The sequence below is a fragment of the Orbicella franksi genome, chromosome 3 (genome assembly GCF_964199315.1).
Source record: "Orbicella franksi chromosome 3, jaOrbFran1.1, whole genome shotgun sequence".
In the NCBI taxonomy this organism is placed as follows: domain Eukaryota; kingdom Metazoa; phylum Cnidaria; class Anthozoa; order Scleractinia; family Merulinidae; genus Orbicella; species Orbicella franksi.
Genome location: NC_138147.1, coordinates 31,316,705 through 31,336,408, shown reverse-complemented (window position 1 = coordinate 31,336,408; position 19,704 = coordinate 31,316,705). Strand labels below are relative to the sequence as shown.

Sequence of the window (19,704 nt, the reverse complement as noted above, 5' to 3'; positions counted from 1 at the left end):
CGATATTCTTATAAAACATTTCCTTTTAAGGTGGCTCAAAACAGTAATATTTCCGTGAGAAGCCTGGGCTCTAACGCGCAGTTCAGCGCGAGGCATCACGCGATCACCCGAGGGGTCGCTAGATTTAAAGTTTGCAAAACTCACAACAAACAAGGCGGCGCGAAGGCTATTCCGTAAAACTTTGTTTCCGATAAGGTCAGTGAGTTGTTTGTGATGTCGCTTATTTTTACCTTCGAAAACATCCATCCTTCAGGCATTTCCAGAGGTAAAAACATTCTTTTAAACCGCTGTGCTGGAACGTAACGAATCTTGTGATGTTGATGTTGCGATCGATTGCGCCGGCTATCAATCTAAAAGCAGCAGGAAAAGACTACTCTTCAGGTTTTCTTCGTTCTTTTACCGTGCCAGTCTCACCTTCGGGTATTTATGGTACTCTTTTTCAACCGCTTATGCCACTAACGACAACAGCGAAAAAGAAAACACTATTCGCGGGTATTCGCGTTTATTCGCGTGGAATTGCGGGCTTTACTGAGCAGCGGACCGCCTTCACGCGTGCGTAAAGTGCGATCTTGTAAAGTCGAGATTTTAATTTACGCGTAGAACGAGCGTGAAAAATTCCATATCCACGAAGCTAATATCTCAAAAACTGATGCGGTGACCCTACTTTTTTAATGCATAAAAATATTCAACGGCAAAAGCGGAATGCATGTGCGAAATTGTGAAAAAACTGTGGAATGGAATTTCTCCACCTTGGAAATTTCCATTTTTCTTAATTTAAGAAAAATCCACACCACAGAATCTTTTATAATTTTTTGTGTTTCCTCCTCTGTGTGTAATAAAAAGATTTTTATAAAAAAATATGGGGTCACCGGCTTAGTTTTTAAGATTGATGGATATTGATGGTAAAAAGTGGGTCAAGTTTGTTGCTATGCAACAGGACTGTGCAATCTTAATTTATGACTTAAACACAATGAAAGGCACAGTGGAGAGTTACCATAAAACAATGGCACAGCAATTCAAAATAGTACAGCTCCAAGCCTGAAAAATCGCACCCAGTTCGATAAGTCTAAAAGAAAAAAAAAAGACAACTGTTTTGAGACACCTTAGAAAAGAAAGAGAGAATCAAACTGCTGACATGGCGCCAAGACTTTTCTTAGAAACAGAGCCGTTCTGTCCGTTACAGACGTTTGAGTGACAAAGTCAAGTTTACGTTATGTTTATATGCAGCTTCACGCGAATGATCAGCCCCAGTCTGAAGTGTCAGCCGTCTTTTCGTGCTTAAGGTGTCTCCATAGGGTAATCATTTATGGCGTTGCGCGCGCATGTGTTACGTTTTGAATGTTGTTTTTGCATGCGCTTTCACACCTAGTCCTCTCAAACTTATTACATATAATAAGCAATGATTAAATAATATTTTGCTATCATCTCTGTTAAAATTTTGGAATTTAGTCTTGAATTATAAATGCCCAAACAAATGTGTTTTTTACTGTTTTTATGGCTTTATTTGTGATTTTCATGAATTTCCTTCGGTGAAATCTTGCAAAATTTTTACATCATATTGCTTCCAGTGGGATACGAATTTTAAACACGAAAAAAGTAGGGCTTTTAAAGGCAGTTTTTTCGTTATTTTCAAATTTGTCTTTTACCGCTGCAAAAAATCTGGTCTTATAGATTTTCCTGAAAAACGAGTTCCGACTAACATAAAATATTCACTACCAATCTGCCAAATTTAACGGAATTTCACCGAAGGAAACACGAGAAAATTCACTGTCAGTTTTACTTTTTGTGCTCATGTTGACGTCATAAAATATCGAAAAACACTGACGTTTTCCTTTGAGCGCTCGCAGATTACTTCCTCAGCGCTCGTACGATCGTAAAACTATAGGGAGCCACCTGAAGGACGTTAGCGCTAATTGTTTCTGTGCATCCTTACTGCGCACGCAAATTCACATGCCACGACATGCATCGAGCGCGCGCTAAGTAATAAAATGAACAATGATAGAGCAGATGGTCGTTGCTATATAGCTTCGCCTGGATGTAACGATCTTGGACGTTCGGTGACCTTATTTTTCTTTTAATGGATCATTTTTTCTACTGATTTTCTACGTTTAGCAAAAAAATGAAGAAAATCTGAATTTTTTGCAAAATGCACCATCGAATTCGTTCTTTGCAGCTCTTAGTTTGTCTGTGCGGCGATTTTAAAGGCCTCTTTTTCAATGCAATTTTATTTGCAGGACAACCACTTACACTACTTACAGTACTAATATTATACCTACATGCACATATACTTACGTAAATGCCTCTTGAAGGGTTAAGTTTTGTGAAAACGTTGGCAAAATTTAGAATTATTTACGCAACAGATCCACTTCTACAAAATATGACAAAGATCGTTGGCCTCCTTCGACCCATCTTCGATATTTTTAATAATAAACCCTGTAGACCATGCTGGATTACGTGCGCCAATTTTTAAAAATCAGGGTAGTTTTCCACACCCTTTATCTCTGAAACGAAGTTGGTAACCCCTAATTTCTTTTGCATTTCTAACACAAGTAAATGATTATCTAACTATCCACTGGAAAACTTTCGCGCGAACGTCCTTAACCCCCGAGGGGCCCAAGAAGAGAAAGCTGGGCCCCTCGGGAGTTAAGCGCGAGAAGATGGCTAGTCTGTGAACAGGCTCTCTTGTCGAGGATGCGGCGAAGAGAAAGCCGGAAGAAAGAGGATGGAACCACATCGCCCCTCGGCCACTTTACTCTCAGGCAGTTACTTCTCGGCCCTTCCAGCTGCCCGAGCCCGTTCACAGGCGAGAAGACGGCTGCATGAGACTTGAGACTGCTAGCAGTCGAAGGGGCCAAGGCCATATTATCAGCGGTGGCTTTAAAGAATTACTTCATATGAATAGTACCCATAGCATTTCATCCATAACGTGGCCAAGCGGTTTTTTCATTGATTAAACCTGATGTAAGTTACGGATATATAGCATCGCAATATGGAAGAGAAATACATTTAGGTAATATGAGTTTGAGCTCGACATGCATTGGTATATTGTTTCTTCTTGAACTATATGCATGCATGCCGTGAGAATATTAGATTTAATCAACAAAGAGAAATCGCACCGATTACTAAACCAGTCGGAAAAGGCGTTTCGAGTTTTTGCTTCGTGTTCGTGTCCATGTGACCAGAGTCACGTGACTACGAGGATATGGAGTGAGAGCCATCAGAAGAGCCATTGTTTGTCACAAAAGCTCCCATCGTCTCCAGATTTTACCCCAAGTGAATATTTGATAGCTGGCAAATATATTTCTTCCCGTGAAAAACACTGGAAAACGATGAAGCCAAAATTCCCTGAAATCGCTTTACTCATGAGTAACACGACCTAAACCTCTACAGCAACATAGAAAAAAAAGGTACACAAACGAAGCCAGGGAAAGCATTTTTAGTGTATTTCTTTTCCGTAATAAAAAAATTGCAGCTGAAATTTGAAATTCGAACCAATTGAGCCATTTTTGTGTCACTTTAGTGACACAACAGTAGCTAACAGTAATAATGTTTCTCGATACAAATTCTAATTACGCGAACCACGTTCTGTTTTCCTTTTGTTGAAGAAAATACAACTTACATCGTTTATTTAAGCAAGAGACCACAAGTTTTTATGGTTTATAGGCTGATAAACCACGCGGGATGTTGGAAGAACACGTGAAGAATTTGTAAATCTCGAGCCGCCGGCGAGTGATTTACGAAGTCTTCGAGTGTTCCTCCAACATCCCAAATGGTTTATCATCCTATAAACCATAAAAACTTGTGGTCTATTGCTTTTAAATAATAATTCAGAAGACACGCGAAATTTCCATGAGTTTACTGGCACAATAAACCATAGCTGATTGACCAATCAGAGCGCGCGCATTCATTTAATTATTATATAAAATGCAAAATTGAATGATAGCATTTCCTTTTGGATTTATTTCCACGCGGATAGCCTTTCAAAGTTGATGCATTAGTACGTCGATCAAATTTTCCCGCGTTAACGCCTTTAGGCTCGTTGTTAGATCATAAAACGGGACACCTTATATTCCTTAGATATCAAGACTAATTAAGCGTATAAACAAGCAATGACATGACATGATGTACCGCGCTAAAGAGGCGTTAAGAAATAATGCAAAACGCAACAGTAAGAGAACACATAAGGGAAGTGTGACACCGTTAAACATATATTAAGTTATCCTAGTTCGAAACTTTACCAGAAAGTACCACTCATATATCATCACCAAAGCTAATAACTTAGATAAGTTAGTACTCCAGGCGTTGTCAATCGACAAAAATCGATATCGGAAATCAATCGATTCAATGGATATCAATGGAGGTCAATGGATATCAATTGATATCTACAATCGATAGCAATCGAACTCACAGAAAACAAAAATTATCGATCTTTATCGATCGACGAAAATCGTTATCAATCGATATTTCCTGTCTTACCGTGTAACCATACATCAAGTTTTCCGGACTATTCAAAGATGCCTTTGTTATTGTGTAAAATAATACGTGGAACAATAAAATTTCATTGACTCCGAACTAAGGATTCAAAGTCCAGGTGGAGTGATCTCTTCTCCAGGTCTTCTGGGGTTCTAAAGCAGACTCTTGGCATGTCCCGTTCATCTTAGTCTCCTGCGCAGCTGTTTTTTGGGAGCGTTGCGTTACATTCCAAAAACGGATGCACAGGAACCAAAGTTCATCACCGTGCAATCGAGCGCATCCTGAATATCTTTACTGGCAATTTCCCCTAAATGATTCTGTTCTTGTTATTTTGTTGATGACTATAAAAGATATGCAAGTTATGAATATAAAATAACTCAATTAAACCATTACAGACAAATGTTGTGAGTCATTTTATCAGTGTAACATGTAAAAGGACAAAAATAATTTCCGATAACAATCGATAACAGTCTATAAAAATCTATGAATAAATAAATAAAAATCGATGAATAAATCGTCATAGATTACTATCGGCAATTGATAACAATCGAACTCACAACTTTTTTCTTCACCGATTTTCATCGATTGCTGTTGGCGATCGATATCAACTGATCTCTGATTAATATCGATTGTTATCGATTGACATTGATTATCGTTGATCGATTGAATACACCTGGAGCACTGGACGTGTGACCAAGTACCGTAATGATTCGATTTAGCGTCCTCCTTCCAATACGCGCCCCCTTCCGAATAAGCGCCCCCCTTCGAATGTGTTTTTGTTAATAAGCGCCCCTATTCCAATAAGCGCCCCCATTGTAATAAGCTCCCCCATTCTAATAAGCGCCCCCATTCGTATAAGCGTCCCTATTCTAATAAGCGCCCCTATTCTAATATTACAGCAACTTCAGAGTACGTATCAAACCTGGTTCATCTTTCTTTAATAGCCGACATAACGTACGTAATAATGCATTACAAAAACAGTGGTCTTCGTCTGAGTTTTTCAACTGTTATGTCCATGTGAGTACATAATTCCCTCAAACGAAGAATCTCTTCTTCAAATTTTGTGGCGATTGCTCTGCTGGTCGTTCTCGCCAGGAAGGATCCGGGGACAACAAGTCCGTTTTCCAGTCTTCTTGATCCAGTCACTTTGACCTGTACTTTATTCTCATGGCGGGCTTTGAGAAATGTGGCGCCGGGGCGGGAAGAAAGCCTTTTGATCTGGATATTAAAGAATTGTTATTGGAATGGGTCCACGACGCTGTAATGGTTTTCGTGTATCAAGGAAAATGATCAGAAGCAAAGCAAGGTTTCTCCACGAGGAGAAAGGCAAGGAAACGGAACTTCCTCCAACATTCACGGCAAGCATTGGGTGGGTGCAGAAGTTCATGACCAGACATGACTTATGTATACGACAGAGAGAGATAGTTAAATGGATCCTTGCGGCGTGAGATGGCTTGGACAAAACAATGATTATCAATTCCTTCAAGAAGTGTGCGCTAACCGTTGCAGTGGATGGATCAGAGGATGTACACATTCACTGCTTCAAGGAAAATCAGCCTTGCCGTGCAGGGCTAGAACGGCTCAAGGTTGTTCAACAAGCCATGAGCAATTCACGCGACAAGGATCCTTTCGACGGGATCACAGAATCCGACGTCGAGGATGCGGCACCAGATAGCTTGATAATTGACGCAAGTGACACTGAAGTCATCGACATCGAATAGATAAACTCATGAACATTCACCGTACCGTACATGTATACTTGTTACTGCTATATACAATGAAGAATTCTTTAGAAAGTAACTGAACTTTCAGCAATTTGATACTGTTACAGTTTCTGTTATTGTTAGTTATTTTAATATTTATTAAAGTTTTGTTTTAAACATTTGGTTGTTTCTCAAAAACTTAAATAAGCGCCCTGTCCCGAATAAGCACCCTGTCTCGAATAAGCGCCCTCCCTTGAGGTACCAAAAGTAAATAAGCGCCCCGGGCGCTAAATCGAATCATTACGGTAATAAACTCCTTGTACTGCGGGTTCTCATTTTCCTTCCTATTTTAAGCGTAAAACCAGGAAGTACAAGTTAATTATCAACTTCCTTTTAGAAAACGAAAACTGCTGTTTGAACCAATAAAGATTCCATATAAAAAACGTTACATTTTCCATTCTAAACGCGTTACGTTATGCGTTATTATTATCACACTCATAACGCAATTTGCGCCACTCACTCAGGTTTCAAAAGGTCGAGTGCATGTTGTTATTCTGGCCTTGTCAAAACGCTTAATTAGGGACAACCCCTGTCGCGTGGCTTTGTCTCTTGGCACTCGCATCAGGTTTTTCCTTGGTCATATCAAGTTTAGCGTCGTCTGGCGTCGTCTCAAAGGTCATTCGCGGTCTGTCCTCGTTCTCTTTTGCAGTAAACGCTGCGCAACTGTTGGACTACGCTAACAACATTTAGTCCTTAGCGTTTCAAGAATCGACCAAGAGGAACATGAGAACACAGCTGACCTCTAATCTTCTATTTTGTGATTACTACGCTTTTGATCCGTTCCCTGTTTCTAAGCATTCGAAATCGTTATGTCGTCAATGCTCAGTTAACCATGTCAACATTCTCAAGCATATCAACAAGTCACTTGGAGCTGATTTCTCTTTCAACGATCATTTCTCACGCAGCGGAAGCCTCGAAAAATTCGTCGTATCATGGTTGACTTCTGTTTGAGTCACTCATCCAATGACTGTTGATATTCTTTGAATGTTTTTCACCATTTTGATTGGTCTAATCAGTTGCACATTTGCGTACATGCCCTTTTTGTAGTTGACTGTTTCCCTTTTGTTTTGATTTCTAATTTAGTACCTTATACCTTAGCTGACTGTCAGTCCAACAGCGCTTATCTCCAAGATGTCTCTTTCACTGCGTCAGGTGCGGTCCTTAGGGTATTTGGGACCATAACTATTCAATTCAAACAGCGCGTGCTAGAAATTTCTTTACCTTTCACTTCTCATTCCGTCTTGTGTCCTGTCACAGCACTCAAGAATTATTTTTGCACCGTGCCTCAACTTGCTAGCTCGCCTTTATTTGTTGTTAATCACGGCGGATCGCCTAAACCTATTCTCGCGCACATTTAAATCAGTTTTTCAAATCATGCATTTCCTCGGTAGGGCTCAAGCCAGATAATTTTTCATCTCGCAGTTTTCGTCACGGTTCTACTTGCAGGGGGACTGCAGCAGCGATGCGTATTTAGTTTACCTTAAATCACTGACCAAGAAGAGACATGAAATTTTGTATGCCATTTTCGCTCGTCTTTCCCATTCTGTCATTTTTTTCTATTTTTCCATTTTCTTTCTCTTTTTTTTCCTTATCCCCCTAATGGGTTTGGGTTTCTATTCATTGCCTTGGTTTTTGTATTAAATTGTATTTTTGCCCCAAACTCGTTCGTCTCTTCTGTGTCTATTCATTTGGTTGTTTTGGTCCTGTCAAAACGCTAAATTAGGGACACCCTCCTCGGGTGGCTTTGGCTCTTGGCACTCCCATCAGGTTTCTCCTTGGTCATATCAAGCTTATCGTCGTCTGAAAGGTCATTCGCGGTCTATCCTCACTAGTTTTACCTTCCCTTCCCTCGCTGGTTTCCATTCATTGCCTTGGTTTTTTTGTGTCTACTAATTCATAATGAATTTCTATTGTTCAGACGTTCTGTTTCTTGAAAGTGAGAGAAATAATCCAATACAAGTTAACCCTTCTCCGTTTCTCTGTTGCATTAGCCCTTTCTTACTCCCCAGACGTATTTTAAATTTAACCTACTCACTCGGGGAGGAAAACATTGGTCAAATCGTGCAGAGGATTTACAAAATGCCCAACATATAACAGGAAGCGAAGGAGCGAAAGAAGGATTAAGTGGATCCCCCATCCATGCTTAAAACTTTAAATATTATTTTCCAAGTGCTTAGGTAATCCTCTTGCTTGGGTACCCTTAGCAACAGGGTTACTAAACAGGGCCTGATATGTAATGAGATTCGACAGGGCAGAAATTCGACGTTTGAATCGGTGTCGCATTTCAGTAGAACGCGCGGCAGATATGCGGCAGCCGATTCAGACGAAATCCGTTTCACTGAATTCAGTCGACACGGCAGAAATGGGACGGTATGAACCGAGCTTGAGAAATTAGAATTTCAGGGTTTCCTCGGCGGTTTTAATCGTTTGTGAACATAAGAAAGATAATAAGATATTGTGTATCATAACCTCTATCAGCTATCATAGAACAAAGCGTGTTTTGTGTGAAGGTACGTATAACAGTAGTTGAACTGAAGTCAAAATTTCGAATTTTAAAACATTCAACGTTTGGTTTTCGTTTCTCTCCCTTGTACCCTGCGAGACAGAGATTCCCTTCTATTTCTGCTAGGTGAGAAACTCTGCCCGTAACCGCTTGATTTCGTGCATCTAACTGGGTGAAGTCTGTCTCTGTTGCGAAATGCAACAAGAGTGAAAGGACCTTAACTACTGCATGAGAAATTTAAAACTTCCCTGAAGTTCCCTACTTTTTCTCATCCTCATTTACTATAATCTAGCCTCAGAGGTTTGAGAATTGTTGTCTCTATCGACTTCGCAGATAACTCGTCTAACTCAAAAGGAATCCGGCGAGCTTTCAAGCGGCAAGAGAACGCTCATCGTGATTCTGCTATGATACCCTGGCCCCAAAGTTTTTTCTTGATTTTTCTTCGCATGGGAGAGCTGCGAGGAGCCGCGAAGCGGCGAATACGAAACGCGCCGTTCGCCGCTTCGCGAAAAGAAGAAAAATCAAGAAAAACCTCAGGGACCAGGGTACTACTATGACCACTTCGCTAATCGATTTTCCTTGCGTTGAAAGCGAAAAACAAAACCAGGATTAAAAACCCTCTGAGAACACTGGATTTGATTTTCCAGCCCACATGCCCTCACTCAGTCTTGCCTACCTCTTTTTCCGCCATAAGTGAACTGCACTTTGGATTCAAATATTCATGATAACCGAGTGCGAGCAAGCGTTCTATTTACACGTATTTACTGATCATCTACGAAATAAATTAATTATTCGTGTAGCCTAGGTCAAAAAGACATTGACTGTTTGCTGGATACCAATTCCGTTTAGTTTGTCTGACATTCATGCAACAGAGAACAGTAGTGTGCGCCATACTCACTGTTTGGAAAGATTCAGGAGCAATTCAGCAAAGTAACAACGCCACAGAGATCCGTCTGCAATCAACAAGGAAATAAGGAACTCGAAAGTGAAAACTTGATCACTCCCACATAGTTCGTGTTAATCACATGACGACGAGTCTATTTTGAAAATTGTTATTGATGTGCGTTGACCCGTTAACCAAGGTCTGAAAAGCTTGGTGGTGAGTGATTTATCCCACTTGGTTTTAAATTTCCAACACGTTTCGTAGGTTTTTCGCGCGGTGTTATCTAACTGCAGGGGCTTGCGTGAGTTACAAGCTAACAGGCCTCACGCGATATACAGCATAAACGGAACAAGTCCATTGGAGACCAAAGCCAATTATAAATGTCACAGAGTCGAGTAATAATTCTAGATTTAATTTCATATTCCTTTTTTTGCATAACCTTGTCTCGCCATCGAGTCCCATAAACAAAACTGCAGCAAATGCTTGCGTGATTTAGTTTGCGTGATGTCATGAAGTGAAAACAAACGTCACGCGAATCACTTGCATGCCTTTAAGCGATCAAAACTCCTTTTGGCCTGCCTCGTGTCATTTGTTTTAGAGCGCAGGGGTGGGAGCGGGGGGGGGGGGGGGGATAACTCCCATATGAAAAGGTCGGGGATGCTCGTCGGAAAATTTGAATTAAACCTCCAGCTCAAGCTTTGTCTGACCCCTAAAAGATGCCAATTAAAATAGAAAAAAAGCTAAATGGTAACATAAAAATTAAACCATTTTTGGTGTGTTTTTCATAACAAAATCGTTGCAACAGCGCTTTTAGTGTCTCTCATGTCAAGTTTAGCGTCGTCTGAAAGGTCATTTGCGGTCTATCCACACTAGTTTTATCCTTCCTACCCTCCCTGGTTTCCATTCATTGCCTTGGTTTTTTTGTATCTTCTGGTGAATTTCTATTGTTCAGACGTTCTGTTCCTTAAAACTGAGAGAAATAATCTAATACAAGTTTTTCTTTCTCCGTTTCTCTGTTGCATTAGCCCTTTCTTACTCTCCAGACGTATTTTGAATTTAACCTACTCACTCGGCGAGGAAAACAACATTGGTTAGACCGTGCAGAGGATTTACAAAATGCCTAACATATAGCAGGAAGCGAAGGAACGAAAGAAGGATCAAGTAAATCTCCCAACCACGCTTAAAACTTAAAGTGCATGGGTAAGCCTCTTGTTTGGTTACCCCTAATAACAGGGTTACTAAACAGCGCCTGATATGTAACTGATGAGATTCGACAGGTCAGAAATTCGACGTTTGAATCGGCGTCGCATTTCAGTAGAACGCGCGGCAGAAATGCGGCAGCCGATTCAGACGACGAAGTTCCATCGAATTGAATTCGTTTCACTGAATTCAGTCGACACGGCAGAAATGCGACGGTATGAACCGAGCTTTAGAAATAAGAATTTCTGGGTTTCCCCGGCGGTGTAAATCGTTTGTGAACATAAGAAAGATAACAAGATGTTGTGTATCATGACCTCTATCAGCTAACACAGAACAAAGCGTGTTTCGTGTGAAGGTATAACAATAGTTGAACTGAAGTCAACTGAAGTGAAAATTTTGAATTTTAAAACATTCAATGTGTAGGTTATGTTTCTCTCTCCTTGTACCCTCCGAGACAGAGATTCCGCTCTCCAGGAAGAGGGAGTGAGGGGGGCGTCTTCAGGCAAAACACTGGTCGAGTCATCACTGCCAGTGTGACGTCACGTTTCGCTTGGATTAAATTCAAAATGGCGCCCAAATTTGAACTCGAAGAGGTTGTCAAGAATGAGGAATTTTCTTCAGATATTGCCACCCATTTGCTTCGGTTTGCTAATTTTGTGGCTTTAAGTGTTATTTAAGAGCTTTATTTTGTATTTTTTGTCAGCCAAAACATTCAAAAGTTAGATAGTTGTGGTTCGTCATATCAATCCATTCAAAGTTCAAAGAGTGGCTGTGTGAAAGGAACAGTCGTGTACTTGACATCTTACAGATAGCCGGATTAGGTAAGTTTTCACCTTTCTCGTACTACAGTTTACATTTTAGAGCAATGCCCGCAATTTGGGTAATATTTACAGCGTGATTAGTAGTCCTGATACTATTTTATTCGTGAGAATAGAGGTCTTTTCTGACAATGGTACATACATGTACAAAATACCTACAATGCAATCCTCTCAGTTGCCATATCATACTTAAGACTCACTTGAAAAACAGGGCTAGTTCCTGGCCTTTGGCCAAAGTGTGTCTAGCTTTTCCCTGATCTCTACTTTGGAACTGGCTATTTTAAATATTGAATCAGTAGGAGTGGAACACTGTTAATCCTAAATGTGCTGGAAGTATAACTTCCTTAGACCGTATTGTTTTCAAATCCACTTCAATATTTTTACAGAAGCCATCGCATGGGTGGCAGCCAGTGAGGAGTAACATGGCATGGTACAAAAGGAAATTCCTCTTTGATTGCCACCCAAAGACGATGGTTTCTGTCAGTCACATAAGCTTGGCCACATTTTTAGATCACATGAGATAATCAATGGATCTTGGAAACCATTCTTTAAAATAAAGCGCCTGACCTGCTCCAGGTGATCATGCTCATTTCCAGATTTTGGTGTTAACATTCTGTTAAATTCTCTGTACTCCCATAACTCTATTGTTTTAACCATTGACAATCATGTGATAAGTAAAAAAAAGATCAGACATATAAAATTTTGAGTGCATCAGTTGCTTTTCATCCTCAGTGGGTTCATCAAGTTTTTGAAAACATAGATAGGGATTGCCTAATAGTTGAAAGTTTTCATCAAAGTCATCTTTGCTATCACTGGAGGAGATTGTGTTTTGCAGAGCATTAATCATTTCTTTAAATGATTTAACTTTTGATTCTTTATCAAGAGCATCTGAATCATCTGTTCATGTGGTTATGTCTGCTTGTCTTGGTGGATTACGCATTGATTTCTTTGCTTTTTGTTTTTTCGTTGGATGTTGTTCTGGTGTATATCCATGCTTCACTGGTGTTAGATCAAATCGTCTTTTACTTTCTGATTCAGTTATATCTTTTTGTCTTTTCACCAAGTTTATCACTGAGTCATGTACTAAAGTTACACGAACAAAATCAGTTAGTTGTTGTTGAATCAGAGAGGACGTCTCCTTGTTAGGAGCCTCTGTGTAATTCTCAATACTACTGTCAAATACAAAGGTTATTGGTACAGCTGAGATTGGGTTTCAGTGCTGCAGTAAAAGCTCCTTTAGGTCAGCTGTCTTCATATTTGATTGTATGGAGATGTTGTGATATTGAAGAATTGCTTTCATGTTTGCCAGTTTGGCCTTACTGTCACTTAAGGAAAGCAGGTGTTTGTGTTTTTCAATAATTTCTTTAAGTACATAATTATCAATCAAATGAATTGGTCTGTTGTAGATGTGAAACCAGGATTTTTCTTTGTTTTTTTTCGACAGGACTTTCTCAAACATTAAGAGGTACAAACTTTCCTTTTCCATGAATAATGGCCTTGGACCTACAAAGGCTGCTTTGCCATTATTCCATAGACCACTGTAGACAAACCAGTACCACCCACTTTTGCAACCTCCTTGAGTAGAATACACTTTGCACCAGTAGTGATGTGATTTTAAGTAGCCTATACCAGATAATCTATATTTACAGTCATTCATATCAATTGTGGTATTTTCCTTGTCTAAGCTTGGGATGTACCCTTTTGTAGAATTTCCTGATTGTGGGTATTCTACAAAAAATATGTCAGGTTGGTTTATTACAGTTGTTGATTGCTGCACCACTGCACAGTGTAGTGGTGTGGCAATCAACAACTCTCTCTGTCTGCAAGTTAAAATTAGGATCGCTTATGATAGCACAATCAGAGTCATAATTATTACATGTACTTGAGTCATTTTGTAGCAGGACAGAGCATTTTGACTTTGGGATAAAATTCTGTAGTGTAAGTTTGTTGTAACACCTGAAAGACATCAAACTCTTTGGAATTTAAGAAGTGCTTGTCCAATACATCATCCAAACTGATTGGAAACACACTGTATCTAAACTTGTGACACAAATTGTGGCTTTGGTCATTACAACATGTTTGCGAATAGTTTGTTTGGATGGAAAATTTCTCTTGAAGGTCATCAGGCATAGATTCTAGAAGCCTGTATAGAATGGAGTCAAATGCAGCTTCTTTACCATAGGCATAGTATGTGTGGCCATTTGATGTTTTGTCTCTCAACCGTGTCCATAATGTAATTTTACTCTCATGAAATTTTCTCTGTTCCCTTAACGCAAAAGAATCAAGTAGTGCAGTGAGGCCTTCCTTTAAGTCTATATTTGGAGAGCAATTAAAATGACATTTGAAACTGTGATAGGTCAGTTCAAGGAAAGTATCTTGATGGCAGCTGTTATGAATTTCATTCGATCCATATATACTTATATGGTTGATAGCATGTCTGTTGTGCTGTTAAGGAATTACTGATTCGCTTTCTTCAAACCTCACATGGGTTAAGTTTGCATTTCCATTCTTCATCTTTGCAAGCCCGACACTTTCGTGAAGCTTTAGTTTGCTTGTCAGGTTTGTCTATTGATTCAAACTTTTTAAGATCATCATGAGAGAGAACATTTGGGGAATGAGAGAATTGGAAATGAAACTTATACAGGGGCTCTTTGTGGCAATTTCTTTGTTTTTTTGCTTTAGACCAAAGACATTCTCATGCCATGCTGGCCGTGTATTACCAGAGGCAAGATTCCAAAATTTGTACAAGTAATTTAGAAGTTACTCAGTATAACTATCATCCCTGTCAATCAGGAAAACTTTAGTGCCAACAGGAGTCCAGACAACAAAGTGACATTGCTGAGTAGATGTAGAGAACATTTCTAACATGATTTGAGGGATATGGCTGATACAAACATTTCTGTATGGAAAAGGTTTGCCTCCCAGAAAAGGACATTTTATTTTAAGAACAGTTTTTATTTCTCCATTTTCCTCTATGATTCCATCAGGAGAAGAACCAAGCCAGCTTTGATTTTTGTCATTATTTTAAAACCAAATTCCAGTTTCTTTGACATTAATATCACCTTTATTTTGATTCAAAAATCTCTTTAGGTAAGTGACTAGTGCACTGTCCTCATTCATACTGTGCATGTAGAACCCCACAACATAGCCAGGTTTGATTCATTGGCTTCTTTTTGTGAGCCATGCAAATCATTATGCAGATTATTCTAGTAATCAAGCATGGCTGTTTTGCCATACCATCCAAGAGCTGTTGCAGCTTTGCTGCTATTAACTTTTCCCTTGCGGGCATTAAACCATTTAGCACTTCTTTGTTTGTAAAATTTGGGATCATTACAGGTACTTGCATCGTGAGATGAAATTGGTTGGTAACATTTGAAAGTATCAAGACTCTTTGCATATAAGTTGCTTAACAACTTTGTAAGTGATGTACCAGCGTGATACATGTACCATGCACTTTTTACAGGTGGAGGTTTATTTTGCATAAGTTTTGGCCTCATTTACAAGTGTATCACTTTTACTTTTCTTTGGGCACGCTTTTTTTAAGTGACTCAGCTGGCCACATGAAAAACACTTTTGGTCGGCCAGCCACTGTGGTTCATGCCCCTCAGGGCATTCAGATGCCCAGTGACCTTGTTTATAGCATTGGAAACAGGTATCAGTTGATTCAGCTTTTGATGTCTTTTCTTTATCTGACTTGTCATTAAATTTTTTTAGCATTTGCCTCATGACAGATTTATCCTCTTCATGCTGCAGTGCAAGTCCATCCCTTGCTAAGTAGATAGCGCACCTTCGTTTGGTGAACTTTCTGACAAAAGCAGAAAGAACCTCGCCTGACAGCCTTATTTGTTGTTCTGGAATAAGTAATTTTTGGAGCAATTTCCTCCAGTACAAACAAAGTGCCCTGTCACCCTTAAGTTTATTTATGGCTTCTTGGAGTGAGGCAATGGACCAGTTCCCATTGAAAAAAGTAGTTCGTCAAAGTAGTCAAGCCTTCTTGCAACTGACAATACATGTTGATGATTCTCACTTGCACGTAGGACAGTCGGTATGGGTTGACATGTTTTTAGAATATTTGTTGATGAAAAAAGATCAATATATTGTACAGTTTGTCCAACATGTTGTGATACTGCTGTTTATCTGCTGCATTGTGAAAGTCTTCATCAAACTTCCATGTGTCTTTAGAGACTGTACTATCAGAGGTTAACTCTTGAGCACACAATTTCCATCCGTCTTTCTCACTAAAATGCTTGGTGCTTTCTAGTGATGTTTGTTTTGGTTTAGAAAGGGGGAGAGAAACAAGATTAGGAGGAGCTGTCAAATCGTAAGAACCACAGGTTCCTTGTATATCGTCCATTTCAGAAGTTAAAAGGAGTTCTGTTTCAAGAGATGTAGATGACTCAAAAATCTGTAAAGTGGTTGGTTTTCCTCCTGATACTCTTGCTCTTTGTAGGGAGAAATAATTTTAACATCATCCTGACACATGGTCCTTGGTATGATGTGCAATTCTGGATGTTGCATTTGCGCATATTGCATTTGCACATATTGAACAATCCCTAGGAAAGCCCTGGCGAATGCTTCTTTTTAGGTCTTTGTATGTGACACGAGGTATAAATTTTTTCCAGTGGTTTTTTGAACCACTGGTTCCTAGAGAACTGTTTCTTTGGTCTCTTTATACCAATTATCGAACCAAAGCATGATTGATATTAATTGTTTTTAGCAGGTAGGGTCAACCTCTGAATTGTTGTTGAATACTTCAAATAATTTGTAGCATTGTTTTAAGTAGGTACGGGTTCCAACTGTTTCTTAATGGGGTAAAGGTCCTTGTAGGATGGCTAATGTTACATCAAGAGAGCAAACTCTGAGTAACAGCCCTTTTGACACTCATTTTTGTTGGAGGTGTCAACCTAATCCAAGTTAACTTTGTTAACCGACATTTTACATCGGGTAACAAATGTTCTGCTGTAATTTTTTTGCCCTCTTTTTGAAGTTGGCCATCAGGGTTGACAGTAAAGTTCCTCAGTTTTTTAATCATGTGAGGGTAATCTGAAAGCCACCAAATTGGTTTATTGTTGTTGTAAGGGTTGTATGTTACTCAGTTCTGTGCTCCACCTCTGCTAAGAAAAGCATAGGAATATGTTGAACCATCTGAAACACCATAGATGACCTCAATTTTTTTTTTCATTTTCAAGATCTAGGTCACCAATGGCCTCACACACTTGCCAAACAAGAGAAGAAAGAATTTGGTGATTTATTTTGTGTAATGGAAAAGATTAGCTACTGGGCATGAAAAATCCCCCTCTAATGCTGAATAGAAAAAAACCCCGAGGGGAGGGGTACTTTGGGAATTTCTGGGTGGGGATGTGCCACTGGGATCCTGGAACCCTTAGCCTATACCAGAGCTAGTTCAGCTGAATTTTGTTAACCTATACTAGAGTAAACTCCCCAAATCCCCCCATCTGTAGACACTGTTGAGGCTGATTTGCGTAAATTTAAACTTGCTGATTTGATTTTTTTATATTTTTGAGTGGCAATTCCTGGTTGCCTTACTCTAGATAAAATCTTCAACCAACTAGTCAGTTTTGTGAAAAATGATACCCTATTCTAGACCCAAATGCTCTGATTTATGTACCCTATCCCAGAGTACACTGCTTGAAAACCATACCCTTCACAGCAGCACATACTTATATAGCCCATAATTATATGGCAGTGCCCCCCCCCCCCCCCCCGGGAGAAAAATTGACAAATCTGGCTTTTTTACATGTAGGTTGGTCGGTTTATTCTTCTTCTGAAAATATTGATTCAGAACTGAAGTCTGTGTCAGAAACAGTAGGAGTTGTATCAGATTCACTTGATTCCAAGGTGCTGTCAATGTTGTCTTCATCTTCATTTTCAAGATGATGGGGACTGTAAGTGCCCCTATAACACGAGTTTTAATCCCTTGTTTTGATTTGGTTTAATCTTTAAAGTCACACTAGGTGGCTTGTCTTGTGCTCTTAAGTTGTCTTGCATTTCCATACAGAATGCGTGTTGTGCTAGTCATCTATTATGTAATTCAATATAATTTAGGAAAGAAGGACCTTTGATCATTTTTCGCAAGCACTCGTGCTTCGAAGGGAAAAAAGAAATTACATCCTATTGCCTGTTAGTCAGGGCGAAGGAAGGAAAGGTTCTGTTGATGTCAACTCTCGCCAGATCTGGCAATAATGTAAGTCTGATTTACCTGGAATATTTCTTAAGCTATTTGCTTGTCCCTAATTTCGTAAATCGATTGTTTTTAGTTTCACGATACAATACAACAATAAAGAAGGCGTTTCAAAAGAAGTTTGGTACGAAATAGGTTGTGTCTATCTGTGGATTTTGTGCGGTCCAGCTAGCGGTGGACAAGCGCCGCTATATGGACCTTTGTTGATTTCATGGCTAATATTTAAATCTTCAAATCCAACCAATTCCCCTGTCCATTTACAAAGTACAATTCCTTCCTTTATGGTCATTTCATCCCAATAAATTCCTCCAACTCCCTTGCAACCCCTTCTGTTCATTTCTTGCACCATGATTGCTAGGTTTTGCCGAGATATTGGATTTGTGGTACTAGCTGCCTGATGATATTGTTTCACTGTTTCCCAGATACATGTGGGAATAAGGAGAATGCTTCGCACAACATCATATCCTTTTTTGTGGCACTTGCTAGCTATCATGCAGCTCCATTTTATCACAAGAGGGTTGTACCTCATTCCTTTGGGATGTGGCTTCTGTTTGTTTTTGGTCAGTTTTCCATGCATTGCAAATTCCTCCTCCTGGCATTTAAGGGATGTTAAGGTATCAGTCAATAGAGCACATAAGACAGAATTTTCAGTAAGCCACTGGTTTTGTAAGGCAATATCCATCAATTTGGCTAGGTCTGAAGATGTGGAGTTGTAATGTTTGGGGGCTTCAACATTTTTTTGTTTTTCTTTTTGATATAAAATGTAATCTTGTTTTGCCTTTCTCTGGTTCTGGCGACGATTTTGTGCACGTTTTTGGCCCTGGCAATTAGTTCAGCATGTGATAGGCTACTGAGTTTAACATGGGAGTCGTGAGCTGTTTTGGATTGGAAAGTCTCTGGAGGTTTTGTTTGGGAATGCATGTGGGACCATGGAAAATCCTGACATTCATGACATTGTATTCTTAATTCATTAGATAGCATGTAAGAACATTTGGTACATGACCTTCTGATACATTTAACAATTTCTCCATCAACAACTGTCCCACAAGAATCAACATAGTATGACAAATGTTGTTTTTTTCTTTCAGCAATATCAATTAGGGCTGGATCACTTATACCAGGACAAACACATACATGTAAGTCATCAGTTGTGTTAAGTATCACAACAAGAGCAGATTTAAACATGTCTGAATGAAAGATGATATGTGGAAGCTCCCCATAATCCACTTTGTTCCCCAGGATTTGCACTGTAAAATGGCAGATGTCATTTGTTGCAATTGATATTTTTGAGGGAAGGAAAAAGGTGATTTTGTTCCAGTTTGGTACACCATTTGTAATACTGTGCTTAGAAAGGACAATCTTAATCACTGGTTGTTTTTGAATTTGAAAATGTGACTGTCCATGGAAAAATGTCATGAAGAACAGATGCAAAGATTGTATTTGCATGTGGCTGTAGAGGCCCTGGATATTCCCCATGAGCATGGCTTCCCTCAGCTGTGTTAGCCATTGGTCTGCATTCTTCTAGTCTAGTTTAAGTAGACATTGTGCAAAAATGCCAGCATTCAATTTTGAAGTCATGGGCAATTCATATATTTCTCCTCCTGGTATGTCAAGATTAAAACTAAGATGAGGTGGGAATGGAATGATCCATTTCTTTATGTGGTTTGGTTGCAGTTGCTTGATCAGACAAACTGGAGTGGTTAATTACAGATTCTTGTTTCTCTTCAAACACAGTTTGGGCTTTCCTGTAGTCAAGCTCTATTTTGACAGATTTCAAAAAGGAAGGCCTGCATGACATGCATATATAACTTACTTTAGATCCAACAAAATCTATTGATCTATAAAGGTCATTATTGAAATCA

General features: G+C 39.4%; 2 protein-coding genes across 9 annotated transcripts in view; one reads left to right on the top strand and one right to left on the bottom strand.

Moving 5' to 3' along the window:
* Positions 1–19,704, bottom strand: part of LOC145481955 (uncharacterized) — a 72,068-nt gene that overhangs the window by 8,626 nt on the left and 43,738 nt on the right. The window contains exons 2-3 of one of the 4 annotated variants that reach the window (XM_081460531.1): positions 7,575–10,683; positions 4,477–6,863 (exon numbers count right to left, since the gene is read on the bottom strand). The gene's annotated coding sequence lies outside the window, so the exon portion shown is untranslated. Of the gene's footprint in view, positions 1–4,476; positions 10,684–19,704 lie in introns of all 4 variants that reach the window. The other 3 variants (XM_081460533.1, XM_081460530.1, XM_081460532.1) reach the window with 3 other exon arrangements.
* LOC145481996 (uncharacterized) overlaps positions 11,556–19,704 on the top strand; it is a 102,054-nt gene continuing 93,905 nt past the window's right edge. For 2 of the 5 annotated variants that reach the window (XR_014048701.1, XR_014048702.1), the window contains exons 1-2: positions 11,556–11,643; positions 18,931–18,978. Coding sequence is in view for 2 of the 5 variants with exons in the window: in XM_081460583.1 (XP_081316709.1) it covers positions 18,286–18,456; positions 18,931–18,978 (219 nt within the window). In the remaining 3 variants the exon portion in view is untranslated. Of the gene's footprint in view, positions 11,644–17,365; positions 18,457–18,930; positions 18,979–19,704 lie in introns of those variants that run through there. The other 3 variants (XM_081460583.1, XM_081460582.1, XR_014048703.1) reach the window with 2 other exon arrangements.